Source organism: Xenopus laevis, chromosome 7S (genome assembly GCF_017654675.1).
Source record: "Xenopus laevis strain J_2021 chromosome 7S, Xenopus_laevis_v10.1, whole genome shotgun sequence".
In the NCBI taxonomy this organism is placed as follows: Eukaryota; Metazoa; Chordata; class Amphibia; order Anura; family Pipidae; genus Xenopus; species Xenopus laevis.
The window spans coordinates 87720470-87735683 of record NC_054384.1 but is presented as its reverse complement, the minus strand read 5'-3'; the positions used below and the strand labels follow the sequence as shown (position 1 = coordinate 87735683).

The 15214-nt window shown below is 37.1% G+C and overlaps 1 protein-coding gene across 9 annotated transcripts in view; it reads right to left on the bottom strand.

The window, feature by feature from the left end:
* The window catches only part of LOC108697250 (calmodulin-binding transcription activator 1), a 1304230-nt gene that overhangs the window by 1050332 nt on the left and 238684 nt on the right, over positions 1-15214 (bottom strand). For all 9 annotated transcript variants that reach the window (XM_041571497.1, XM_041571493.1, XM_041571494.1 and 6 more), the window contains one exon: positions 1290-1357. In XM_041571497.1, coding sequence (XP_041427431.1) covers positions 1290-1357 — 68 coding nt within the window. The remainder of the gene's footprint in view (positions 1-1289; positions 1358-15214) is intronic.

Below are 15214 nucleotides of genomic sequence, written 5' to 3'. Positions count from 1 at the left end.
CGCCATCTCAGACCTGCTAATTTTGTAAATAAATCAATGGGAGAGGTCCCTATCCTATTTGGAAGTTTCTGTGGTCTGTGCTTGAATTAGCCCAAAAACCCGACTATTTCAGGCTATGCAGGTAAAAATCCAAAAAACTGGATTTTTGGGAAAAGCCCCCAAAAAAAAACGAGGGATTCAGGAAATAAATCCGAAAAAATTGTACAGTTTGGGTTTTCTCTCGATTTTATTGAGTTTTCCCAGATTTATTATTCAAATTGTGCTTTTTTAATAATAAATAAGATCAAATTGTGAATTCTAGTTTGGTCTGACTTTTTTATTTTAGAAAATCAGATAAATTTGAATTTTGATAAATAACCCCCTTAGGAAGGGTAATAAGAGTAAAGATTTACACCAAATGCTGCCCTGTGCCCATACTCTGCTAGTAGTTATGTGTGGGTCATGGCACCCGCCATGGGCACCCACAATTCAGCCCAAACCCGCCCAACTAGCAGGTAAACCCGCAGGTATTGGCTCAGCCTGCACATCCCTATCTGCTCGATACCCTACCCTCATGTATGCCCTGGTATGTCAATTAGATATTTGGAGAAACCAAGCTTTTTGCAAATTAGAAATGACCCCTGCTGTTAACAAATACATTTCTAATGCACCCAATACAATTCACAATTACAATGTATAAAATGGTAGGATGCCTCATCTGTTAAGCATTGAAAGCCTTCTAGTACAATATATTTACAATAAAACCTAAAGGGAAGGGGTTAAAGAAAATGAACATCTCCGAGAAACCATTTGGAAAATGAAATATAAATCATAGAAACTGATTCTTGTGCTTGGCAATAAGCTGGCATTGCAATAAAGAGCAAACATTAACAGTAACAGCCATGTGTTTAATTAATACATTTTATACAATATTCTTAATTTCTTGGTTTAAAGTCCCCATTTCCCATTCAACATACGCCAAATTGTTACCAACAGCACAGTTCTAGGTAGGGGAGTACAAGAAGAAAGGGCTAATTAATGTACAAACACTTTGTTTTGTCAGCAAGCACAGAGGAGAAGGTTGCAAAAGTAACCATTATTAAGAATAGAAAAAAAAATCAGATTTGTCAGTCCTTTATACTATAAGATCAATTTGTTTAAAAATAAAAAACTGGCAGCATAATTACATTTTCTATTGTAAAGGGCAATGCAGCCATGCACTATCAGTTATCACTTATTTCCACTGGTTGGCCTTGAATAGCACAATTAATGTTAATTATGCAAAGAGCGGTTTAAAAATGTGTTCTTACCTTGTTTTAGGAGAGGTCGTTAGCCATTCTTCGTGTTTTTCAAACGTTATTAAATAAGCTGCAATTTCCTGAAAGACAAACATATGCCAACTGTCACAAACACGGGCAAGAATTCTTTGGTAACGTAACAAAAAAAATAACCTTGGATTTCAATCAGACATTGTAATAGCCGCCAGGCCTTTCAAATACCCAGAAGGGATCACATAATACACAGGAGTCATTGTGGGATGGCCGGTCACAGCCGTCCGTGGCTCATTGAGTTGGATTGTGCTGAGTTAAACCTTCTGTCTCCTATTTGGCATACATTTCTGAGTATTTGTCAGTGATATATTTTTTGAAAATCTGGTGAACTTTAAAGGGGAAGGAAACCTAGTCGGCGCAAACCACCCACCCCCCACCCGTTTGTTGCCCACCCTCCCTCCTCCCCCCTGGCCTACCCGTCCCGCTGGGCAAATGCCCCTAACTTGTTACTTACCCTTCTGCGCAGGTCCAGTCCAGGGAGTTCACAGACGGCATCTTCTTCCACGCGATCTTCTTCCTGCTGTGAACGGCGTTTTGGCGCATGCGCAGTAGGATCATTTCGCCGGTACGGATCTACGGCGCATGCGCCACAAGTCACGCGCATGTGCAGTAGATCGTACTGGCGAAATGATCCTACTGCTCATGCGCCGTTCACAGCAGGAAGAAGATCGCGTGGAAGAAGATGTCGTCGGTGAACTCCCTGGACTGGACCTGCGCAGAAGGGTAAGTAACAAGTTAGGGGCATTTGCCCAGCGGGACGGGTAGGCCAGGGCGGAGGAGGGAGGGTGGGCAACAAACGGGGGGGGGGTTTGCGCTGACTAGGTTTCCTTCCCCTTTAATGTTGTTCTAATGAGTACCACAGTGCTCAAGTGCATCATCAATGATACTGCAATGTATTTAACTGTACAACATTTCAAAGTTAACATACAAAAATGCTGAGAGGTTTTTTTTATTATTTTTTTTCTTGCCTTGCTGCTTTTGACTACATTGAGAAATGGTGGAAACCCAATGTTCAACCTGCCGTTGCCTGTAAAAAAGCCATTCACTAATTGGTTGCTATGGGTTACTGCCCAGGTGCAAATTTGCCCAGTGTTTATAAATGAGCCCAGTTCATGTAGCCAGACTCTGGATGCAAGTGCTTTTAAATGAAAAGCAATGGCTGCACTTGCATGCCTCTAAGTGCTTGTGCCCAGGGTTTCATTGAATTGCTCCCACTGATCTGTAACCCAGATAAGTGAAAACTTAGATTAAGGGGCCAATTCACCAAGCTCGAGTGAAGGATTCGAAGTAAAAAAACTTTGAATTTTGAAGTGTTTTTTGGGCTACTTCGACCATCGATTGGGCTACTTCGACCTTCGACTTCGAATCGAAGGATTCAAACTAAAAATCGTTCGACTATTCGACCATTCGATAGTCGAAATACTGTCTCTTTAAGAAAAAACTTCGACCCCCTAGTTCGCCATCTAAAACCTACCGAACCCAATGTTAGCCTATGGGGAAGGTCCCCATAGGCTTGCCTAAGTTTTTTTGGTCGAAGGATAATCCTTTGATCGTTGGATTAAATTCCTTTGAATCGTTCGATTCGAAAGATTTAATCGTTCGATCGAACGATTATTCCTTCAATCATTCGATCGCAGTTTTTGCTCTAAAATCCATCGACTTCAATATTCAAAGTCGAAGGATTTTAATTCCCAGTCGAATATCGAGGGTTAATTAACCCTCGATTTTCGACCCTTGGTGAATTTGCCCCTAAGTGGAAAAGTCTTTGTAAGAAAACTGACCTACCAAATATTTGTTTTCCAGTTGGCTCTATGCAATTTCTGCATTTTGATGGCTTTAGCAGTTTTTTTGTGGGTCTTCCTACTGCCATAAAATATATGTTTTGTCAATGCCATTCAATAGGAATATTTAGTAAGTGTGCAGAAGTTAACTACTAATTTGTTGCTATGGGTTACAGTGCTGGAGCAAACAGAGTATTTATTATAATGTTTCCTTTAAGTTCTATACATAGATAATTATTCTAATATCCCAATAACTCAAAAATAACCACCAGATCTTAAAACTTCCAACTTGGATTTTGTCTTCTATGGACCAGCTCAGATAATTTTGCCTAAAACAGTGTGAGTGGAAGTTTCAGGAAAATTTGCATTGTGATTAGTGATTGGTGAATAGAATCTCCTGCGAAAATTTGCCGGCGTCAATTTCCGATTTTCAAGAGTTTTCGTGAAAATGTCAGATTTTCATGATTTTTTTGTGAAAACCTTCAAATTTCACAATTTTTTTGTGAAACCGTTCGAATTGCACGATTTTTTCTTGAAAATGTTTTTTTTCGTGAACTTTCCGATTTCACGGTTTTTTTTGCTAATCACTAAGGGGCACATTTACTTAGCTTGAGTGAAGGATTAGAATGAAAAATAATTGAATTTCGAAGTATTTTTTTGGCTACTTCGACCATCGAATTGGCTTCTTCGACCTTCCACTACAACTTCGACTTTGAATCGAATGATTCGAGCTAAAAATTGTTCGACTATTCAACCAGTCAAAGTACTGTCTCTTTAAAAAAAACTTTGACCACCTACTTCGCCACCTTAAACCTACCGAGCACCAATGTTAGCCCATGGGGAAGGTCCCCATAGGTTTTCCTAGCAATTTCTGATCGAAGGAAAATCGTTTGATGGATTAAAATCCTTCGGATCGTTCGATTTGAAGGATTTAATCGTTCGATCAAAGTAAATGCGGTAAATCCTTCGACTTCAATATTGGAAGTCGAAGCATTTTACTTCGATGGTCGAATATCGAGGGTTAATTAACCCTCGATATTCGACCCTTAGTAAATGTGCCCCTAATTGTGTGTATGTACCCCTTTTTTGCCAACAATAATTAAATCAATGGGCCAGATTCAATTCAGTGAGAAAAAGTTATCTCATGATTTATCACGTGGAAACTCATGGATGAGATTCAATTTGAGGAGAAAAAAACTTTTCTCTAAATTCAGGGCCAGATTCAGTTCAGTGAGAAAAGGGTTATCTCGTGGTATATCCCGTGAAAACTCATGGAAGAGATTCAATTCAAAGAGAAAAAACTTCCAGTTATCCCCCTTAGACTTCAATAGAGATATTTTTTTTCTGAATTAAATTGTATCTCAGATTGAATATTGTCCATGAGTTTTCACCTGATAAATATTCTTCTCACTGAATTGAATCTGGCCCTCAGTTTATATTTTTTTTCCCATAGACTTCAATGGAGTTTTCACGTGATAAACTGTTATGTTTTTGTGAAGTGAATTGCATGTCAATTTGAACGTCCATGACTTTTCATGTGATAAACATTTTTCTGAATGAATTGAATCTGGTCCAAAATCTGATTTAATATCCTTTAGTGTAATTTTGAAAGGGTCAAGGCCGACAGGTTACCAGGGGCGGCAAAAAGCGTTCCTGGTAACTTAAAGAGTCAAAATTCAGATTTTTAAATCAGACTAGTGATGTGGCCCCCTCAACCTACTCCTGTGCTCGAAATAGTAAGCACTGAGTATGAGGGGGAGCGGCATCTGAAAGGCCGTCTCAGGCAGAGAAAACTCCAGAAATGCCCCTGCACAAGACAACTACACAAGGAAAAACATACAGCAACTACATGAACAAAATATTCACAAAATTAGCAAGCGTTGGTGATGCACATAAAAACCTTGCGCAAATTGGGCAGAGGAAACTCCGATGACTTGGGGTACTACAGTAAATTACTAAATAAAAGTAATAAATACTGTTATAAGGTCAGAATATTCAAACAGCTATCCTTAACAATTGTTTAACAACAGCCCTAATAAGCCAAAGCAGCCAAGGATACAAGGATGTGAAAACTGTTATTCAGCAGGAACCAGACAGCTGCTGATTGTACAGTCCTTATATAATATGAAGATAAATCCATTTATAAAACTTGGGTTTCCCCATGCAAATATGCACATCTTGTATCCCTTTGACACTGTTAATAGGTTAATATAGATATGGCTCAGAATGCTTCAGACTTGGGGTTTTCCAGATAAGGGAACTTTACATAATTTGGAGCACCATTTCTTATGGATACTAAAAAAATGTAAACATTAAAAAAAAAAACAATAGGATTGTGTTGCCACCACTTTATTATTGCAGAAAAAAAGGGAAACACAGAGAATAAGAATCATTTGCTTAAACAGGACATGATATTCCCATATTTTGGAGTTTCTGGATTATGGGTTCCCAGATAATAGATACTATACAGTGTCGGACTGGCCCACTGGGATAACTGGAAAACTCCTGGTGGGCCCAGATGTAAGTTGCTTCTATCATTTGGCTTATTTCATGGCCATTCCCTATTTCTTTATGAGGCTTAATAATGGAAGAATAGAGTATAGTATGTTGAGATAAAAGACTAGGAGAATAAAGAGGTTGAGTGATGAGAGGAGGAGAGTTTGGAAAGTGGGTACACAGTTTAAGGTTTTCTGGTGGGCCCCTGGCATCTCAATCAGACACCGATACTATACCTGTATAAATTGTTCTTTCTTCATCATTGAATGGTGAAGATACAGTATATTTACAATGCTGATGTGCAAAGAACATTTTGGTTAAATGTACTCATTGGCCTCCGCACATGAAACCAGAGCTTTCATGAATATCAAATCACAGTTTCCCATTCAGAAAGAAATTGGCTTTGCTTTTAACGGAACAAATATAAATGTGTTGTGCCCTATTTAAATGCTAGGCCAGCTTTGTTGACAAGTCTACATCCTCTTACTCCATTGCAAATCTCTCAAGACTATTCTGCAAAGATTAATGAACAGACAAAACAAGCTTCCTCCTCCATGAAATGAACCGTTTGTTAACCTTTTTCCTATACTCTTATAAGTTCATACATTTTGCTGTTCTCCTGAGCAGATAGCAAAGTCATCAAGCTTTGGGAAAAAAATGTGGACACCTGAAGGTAGATTAAATATTTATAAACACAACAACATCTTTGCAGATGGAATTACTGATTTATTAATAATTTCCATAAAAAGCCAGTGGGTGACACCAACATAAGTCATCTCTTCTGCTTTCGGGCATGATTCAGCCCATTACTTGCAGATCTGGAGAGGGTTCCTGTGATTCGCTACCAGTAAATTGGCAGTGTCTGTCATTTAAATGAACATGGTGCTGGTATATTTGTTTTCATGATCTTTTAGTAAAGAAAAAAGATGAAGACTTCATAGTGAAGGCCCAGTGGAGCGAAATTACACCTCGGAACAAAATGTAAATTGTGCAAAGGCTCCCAATATAATTTGCCTTTATTTCTTTGCAATTACATTAACATACTCATGAGTTGCTGGTCACATTAGAATGAAATAGTGATTTCAGTTCATTGATAATCTGGCAAATAGTCAGTTTATGAGGAAACTTGGCAGGTTTGTGATTATCATAAACCTGAATGGGTTCCTTAAAACTGATAATGTTTTGTTTAATAGTTTTTGGGTAATACAACATCTGAGAAACAATACTTCTGGTAAAGCTCTGATTTTTTTAATTTGTTCAACCCCTTAGTGACTAGGGTTCAAAATATAGCTGGCTTTGTAGTCATTTTTACAGGGCACAATGATATCATTATGATGTTAGTGCAAGAAAAAAAGGAAGGGGAATCTACCACAATTAATTAGGGACACATTTGGACCACCTTAACAGGGCAAATTCAGAGCAAATGAAGTTTTTGCTTGTATCCCTACTTCCGCCCAGGTGCATTTGTGCCCTGAATCAGGGAAGGCTCTTTATGGTTTGATATGATTTATGACACAGTTACAGGCTACATGAAGCCTGACTTTGTGTTTGTACTTTAATGTTGGAGAGCTATGGGGTTATACACATTAATGTTACATCTATATGCAGAAGTAATCATCATTACAACATAAAGTACAGCCATAACCACAGTATGACTGTTGCTTTGTAAGGACGTTTCCATTGAAAAGGACTGGAGTTAGAGTTTTGACTACTGCATACTGTTTTCACAGACCCAAAAATAACAAACATGTTTTGAGGATTTGTTAATATTTATAATATTGTTCCACACAAAAAAGCATAAGAAAGTATGAAATAAGAAAAAAGTATGAAAAAATGAAAGACTTAGGGGCCGATTCACTGAATTCGAAGTAAAAAAACTTCGAATTTCGAAGTATTTTTTGGGCTACTTCGAGCATCGAATGGGCTACTTCGACCTTCGACTACGACTACGACTTCGAATCGAAGGATTCAAAGTAAAAATCGTTCGACTATTCAACCATTCAATAGTCGAAGTACTGTCTCTTTAAAAAAAACTTCGACCCCCTAGTTCGGCAGCTAAAAGCTACCGAAGTCAATGTTAGCCTATGGGGAAGGTCCCCATAGGCTTTCCTAAGTTTTTTTGATCGAAGGATATTCCTTCGATCGTTCGATTAAAATCCTTCGATTCGAAGGATTTAATCGTTCGATCGAAGGAATAATCCTTCGATCGTACGATCACAGAATTTGCGCTAAATCCTTCGACTTCGATATTCGAAGTCGAAGGATTTCAATTCCTAGTCGAATATCGAGGGTTAATTAACCCTCGATATTCGACCCTTAATGAATCAGCCCCTAAAAGTCAATAAATCAATTCTGAAATGCAACGTAAATGTAGAAGGCAGATAAAGAAGTCTTTCAAATATATTGCTGAACTGGTCATGATCAACTGAGAATTCTTCAGAAGTTTTAGTTCAGTGTTATCCCATCTTCATCTAACGAGATGATTGGCCCAAAAATCATGTATTTTATGGTTTGATTGTATCAAAATGACAATGGCATACAAATGTAACTACTATGTTCTCAGGGGCAATCCACCAATGAGGCGAGCTGAGGCGCTCGCCTCAGACGGCAGTTCCAGCTAGGTTTCCAGGGCGGCAAAAAGCCACTCCTGGTACCTTTAAGAGCCGAATTTCTGATTTTTAAACCGGAAATTCGGCTTTACTAGGGCGAGAGAGCGCAATTGCGATCTCAGCACTAGCATTGCTGCCTCCCCACCCGGAAATGTAATCGGGCTGGGGGGCGGCATTACTGGAGCTGCCTCAGGCGGCAATTACCACAGGATCGGCGCTGTATGTTCTAAGGCAGACTAGGATGGGACAAATATTCAAAGCAGGACCACATTCAGTTCTTGGTCCCCAACTGAAGAACCTTGTTCTAGTCTGACTAGACATGGAGGGATTAATTACAAATATTTCTGTCTTTTAGAGTAAAAGATCTGCATGAAATAAGAGTGTTACACTATAGTTGGATAACCACAAACAAGTACTGTACTTGCACCTGTTACTATTGGTGTGATATTGTTTTTGGAATTGCAAGAGTACATTGTAACACTTCTTCTATTTAGGCTGTTTAAGGGAATGAATGGATGGACCAGCCTTCCAGAAACTGTAATTAGGTATATTATAGACAAGTTATGTGTGGGGCATACATACATTGATCTATATGAAAACTAAATCCAGGAAAGATCCAGGAACAAGACTTCAGTTTCAGCTCAAATCCAACCTATATGAGTAAAAATCTCTCCTAGATGATAGGTTTTAATTTTGTTCTTGGTCATATATCTCCTATATGCTGGTAGTAGAGCATTATGTACAGGTATAACAACCCTAAGCAGGCCAGGAAAAAAGTGGCTTAACGTCGCAACAACATTAATGATGCAAATGGCTGTCGAATGCAAGCCATTTATTTTGAGCAAATACACTGCTCACGTACAAACACAAAGGCCTAGGGGAACATTTCCTATAATATAAAGAATAGACTCTGGAGAACCAATTGCTGATTAGTGATTCATTTATTCAAAACCAGTGCACGACATGTTTCGGGCCCAGTGGCCCTTCCTCAGGTGCTTGTACAGAGCACCTGAGGAAGGGCCACTGGGCCCGAAACATGTCGTGCACTGGTTTTGAATAAATGAATCACTAATCAGCAATTGGTTCTCCAGAGTCTATTCTTTATATTGTGAAAGTCACTAGGTCTGGCGGTGCCTAACTCTGAAGTTGAACCAAACTAAACAACGAAAGGACTACATCATCCAATAATTCATATCTTTGAACATTTCCTATAACTAAGGTCTAAACTTTTGCCACTGTACCATTAACTTAAAGCTTAGTTGCCCTTAATAAAATATAAAATAGAATTTTACAGTCGAACAGCCAGGTGTCAGTACTAGACTATAAGATTATTTTCTACAATCAAAGTACGTACTTCTTAATGCTTCTAATACTATAAAAGTACTATCTTTCATATTTTTCTATAAACAATTACTTCCCAGCATATCTCACTTCTTGATAATTACGACCACTGTGAAAAGTATGCATCAGAGAAGTGGGGCAGCATCCGTCTTCTCCGTGTCATTGTATAAATTCATCAACACCATGCTGAGCTTGGAGCACCAAAGAAATCAGTTTCAAAGAGGTATTATTTTATGTCCCTGCCCTGCTCTGGATATTGAACTTCCTTCCCCTCTATCACACTATTATTATCTTATTTAAATCATTATTCCGGATAGAAAAATTGTCACCCCAGTGATAACTGATGCTTTGCTCAGCATGGCAATTATAACAAACATTAACTGCCTGCAAACTGTTTGCCTTCGGCTACTGAAATCCAATTCCCACCAAAGACCCTCCAATTTTCTAGCAGCTCAAACACCAGTGTGCTAATTGTATATTAGTGTATGTTCCCTATTTTGGTGCTTGAAGAACATCTTGAATCACAGCATATATTTGGGCTCTAAAACTAAGATTTTTTTCTACCAACTCATTGAGATAAGAACTATAATTAACTAATACAATGGAACCTATGTTTGTAACTGATCACAACTTTTGCCTGGGTTTCCAGATATGCATGTCCACTGCCACTACTCATCTTTAGTACTTTTGGGGGCCCATTTACTTCGCTCGAGTGAAGGAATAGAATAAAAAAAACTTTGAATTTCGAACGTTTTTTTGGGCTACTTCGACCATCGAATTGGCTACTTCGACCTTCGACTACGACTTCTAATCGAACTATTCGAACTAAAAATCGTTTGACTGTTCGACCATTCGATAGTCAAAATACTGTCTCTTTAAAAAAAAACTTCGACCCCCTACTTCACCACCTAAAACCTACCGAGGTGCCATGTTAGCCTATGGGGAAGGTCCCCATCCCCCCATAGGCTTTCTAACAATTTTTAGGTCGAAGAAAAATCGTTTGATCAAACTATTTGCGGTAAAACCTTCGATATTCGAAATCGAAGGATTTACATTCGGCAGTCGAATATTGAGGGTTAATTAACCCTCGATATTCGACCCTATGTAAATCTGCCCCCAGTGTATATTACTGGATGATGCTGGATTACAAACCAGTGGGAACACATTAGACAACTGGGAAATACAAAGAGAATCATATATTTAGATTTCAGCAGCATTTGATTAAATACAGTCCAACATCATTCCAGTAATTACCCTTTTCATAGAAAGTTTACTATACTTAGTCTAATTGACACTACAGGCTGATTTATTAAACCACAACTTTTTCGGGTCGGGCTCTTTGATGCTAAAAATTAAAAAAGTTGCAGAAAAAGGCAAAAGATGATTTATAATGCGACAAAACTGCTACAACTCCGAATCTTAAAATACTCCAGCTAAAACCTGTCTAAATCATGTAGAAGCCGATGGCCTATGGTCCCTTTTACAAGTGATAGATCTTTCTTTGATTCGTGGTTTTAGAGGTTTTTGGGTGTTTTGGGCGCTGGCTTTAGTGCAACATTTTTATCGACAATTATCATCAGATTGATACAACTGTGCACCAACACTCACAGCAACCAATCACAAGTTTGTTTTTATTATTATAAGTGCACTGGAATGAATCAAATCTATTTTCTGATTGTTTGCAATGGATTTACAGCAAAGGTGCAATTTGTTACTAAATCAGACCTAGCATCCTAGAAGCCAAATTTGCAAAATCAAACTTAACTATAAAGATGAGTTTCTGTAAAATCAATTAGAGTATAAGCAACACCATGGCATTGCTTATGTAAATGCATGTTTTTTTTTAAATACATCTAACCATTAGAATGCTATTAGGGGGCTGAAGGATATTATAGAGCAATTAATTAGAATTGCATAAAAGATTGCAGAGTCATTTAATGGCCCAATACCTACTTGCATGTTGTGCTATCATTTCACAGCCCAATAAACATATAGCAAAGAATATTTAAGCTGTACAAAAATAGAAATCATTGGGCTAACTTTTCAAGTTAAGTACTTTCTTAAATAAGATCTTCTGCATAGCTCTCTAAAGGGTAATATTCATAATACACTTATAGTGTTAATCAATAATTGTCCTACTTGTAAATGAACATGTTGTGGCTAAACTCCTTCCCTTCCTTACTTGGTTCACAGACAATAATTTTAAGTGCCAATTATAGGACTTTTAAAAGCAAAGTCGCAAAAAGACTAAGAGGATCTTGTATTTTTATGTGAAGACCAACATCAATTTACTCTTGTTATGCAACCTATACAATTGGCTTGCTTAGATTTTGACTTAACTCAATTCTCAAGAGGCACGGTAACTAAAAAAAGAAAGAAAACAAAAGATGCCTTGACTACAGAAAACTGTAATGCTGCAACTCGAAGGGCTCTTCTTTTTCTGAGGCTATAGTAATATTCAATGAGATGTTAATGAAGAAAATACATGTATTTAGAGAAAACATTATGCACATATATATATATATATATATATATATATATATATATATATATATATATATATATATATATAATATAATATAAATATATATTTCGGGTTATTTATCATGCCAGGCACAATAATAAGTATTTTGGTAAAAATGCTCTCTTATACTGTGTTCATCCCCTAAAAATATGCTATACATTTGTAAAAAAAATATCTCAATATGCTGGTTCCTATAATTTCATATATATTGTTCTAAAAAGTCAGGTTCTGCCTTACCCCTTTAGCTTTCCATCTTCTCATCACAAATCTAGCACACGTTCATTATTATAGAATAAATAAAGAGTCAACGAAAATGTAGGACATTCTGGGCTAAGATCATCACATATACATACATTTATAATTAGATATCAGGATCAAACAGTGGTCCAAACAAGGAATTGACCACTACCAGTATGGTATAATATACAATACAATATTATATAAAATACAGTATAATACAATAAAATATCATTTCACTTGACAAAGGCTTTTTGATGGAATGTTTGGGTTATTCCCTTGCCTGAAGTATCCACTTTCTAACCTTTATGCTATGCTGGATGGTATGTTTATAATGTGATTTTTTTGTAATTGATATATGCGCTGATTGTGTATCATGTAATTGCTGGTTTGATAAAACAATCTTTTTATTGCAGTACCACCATTGTCTTCAGCAATTTCAGTGTGCAGGATCTGTTAATTAAATTCTATAAAAGAATAACCTTCATTACAAGCAAAGGAAAGGCGATGGAGCTTTTGCTAGCTTTCCATTGGTACAAACCTTAGGTCAAGCAGTAATTTCACATATTGAAGCAAATAAGCCCCGATTTGGGGGATTGCATTAAGGGGTTAAACTTTTTGAGCCCAAGTGATCTAATTAACTATATGACTACACCATTGAATCAAAATGTGCAATTTGTGTTCATTCAAGATGAATCATTCTCAAGCAACAGTGATGTCTAAATGGTTGCAAATTCTCACAGCAATTCTTCAGGGATGCTGGGAATTATAGTTCAGCAAGAGCTGAAGGGCTACCAACAAAAGGTCACTGCTACATGTTTAATCTCTGAAATTGTGAGAGCTGTAGACTATAAAAGCCAATCTGTATCCTGATGTAGCAAAAAAGAAAGAATCTGCAGTGTTCCTAACACTTCTGCACATGAATATTCCTAACATTTATGGGAAATCATATCAAATATGACATATGCAATTACTAAACTATCAGCAGCCAGCACTGAAATCCCAATAAGAGCTCATCCCAAGCAGCAGGCGGCAGCCAATGTGCCAACACACATCACTAACAGATTGAATGATCTTTGTGCTTTCTCCGTTTGGTCCATAATACGATGGACATTTAATGTTATAAACCACAAAGATTTGTATTCTTTGGGACCAATGCACTTCATTTGTTTCTCTGGATTTTACTGTTTTTGTGCTGGCTGTTTTTACATTTCAAATATTTAGTTTGTGCTTGCAGTCATCAAAATGACAAATGACACCATTTTATTCTACACAGTTTCTGTACATAAAATAGATTTTTGCAAGCCATATTTATCTTAAAGCTATCCTTTAAATTTGCCTTTATTTTCTATAATCCAGGATTTGAGCATTAGAGCATACATTGTTATAGCCGATGAGCACGAATTATGTGTTGATAAAAAAATCACACAGTAAATTTAAAAAAAAAATATACGAGATGAATCTTATAATGGTACTTCAAGTTCCACATTCTAAATCTACTGAAAACTACAAAAACTAAAGGAGACTGTGCTGTAGTTCAGGTGTATGATTGAAATCCTTAGCCCTTCTTAATTGTTAGTAGTGATGGGCGAATTTATTTGCCAAGCGCAAATATGCAGCGAATTTGCGCGATTCGCCGCCAGCGAATAAATTCGTGAAACGCCCGCAAAAATTCGCGGCAAAAATTCGCCAGCGTCAAAAAACAATTTTCCGAAAAAACAAATTTTTCGCCCATCACTAATTGTTAGTAAAGTGTAGTTCCCAACACCATCTTCCAAAGCATTTCAGTTGTGATGTGAAAGTCAGTACTTTCTTAATTCTAGTGGGGAGTTCAGGTATCTGCTCTTTTAATTTAGGTTCTTTTGTCCTACTTCTGCTAATGAAGTCTGAACCTCTTTGGTCATTCCATCTCTTGGGTTCTCTATCCTATATTTTAAAAAAGGGTATTGTGCAAACAGTGAAAAGAGCATACAGAGGTTCTCAAGAACCTTTTTAGGTGTCTAAAAAAAAGTCTACCTAATCTAAAGGCTGAGGCAGATGAGGCAAAAAAAATTAGTCCCAAAGTCAAGGAAATGTAAAGTTATATGTTATATTGTTCAGTGATGTATTATATCATCAGTCACCTTGTAGAAGTGTAATTGAGAGGATCAGATGTCCAGGCTTTCTGGACCCTTGATCAGACAATGTGTCTACTGACTTCAAAGTAGTCTGCAATTTAAGATTTTCTTACTTCCCATTTTGGCTAAATATACAGTACAACAATATTCTAAATGAATGTGTATGTAATAGATATTGGTCCATTGTCTGTGCCACCATGTTTGCCTGTGATTAACAGGGGTATTTACATGCATAGGAGGTGTGAATTTGGACAGCAGCTTACATGTCATACTTCAACAATCATAAAACATAATTTATGGCATCAGTTGCCCTTTAATAACATTTGACATGTTCTTTTTTTTAAAGATTATACCTTCCTTCCGCAGAAAAAAAGTCTATTCTACTTTTGCATATCTTACCAGAGACTTTAGTCATACTGTACATATAACATGTAATAATATTGTCATCAGCAATTTTGTGGATTTTTTATAGCTGACATTTTGTAATCAAAACATTTTGAAAACTGAACTTCACACCTGATTAAACAAAGATAAAGGTCACATTTACCTAATAATATAGTTTACGCTTGCGAAATATTAGCTAATCCGGGAGTACAGCAATTGAGCTACGACATTTTTTAACAAGATCATCTTGCTTTGCATACAAAATAAGCCACAACAGCTCAATAATGTCCCTGCCACTCTTTTATAAATCTTCTGTCTTACTATCATTGATGCCCTTATTAGTGCTGACATGAATGTTTATTTTAAGTCATTTCTTTTTAAAGGAAATGTCCTTTTAGGCAATAATGGGAAGCAT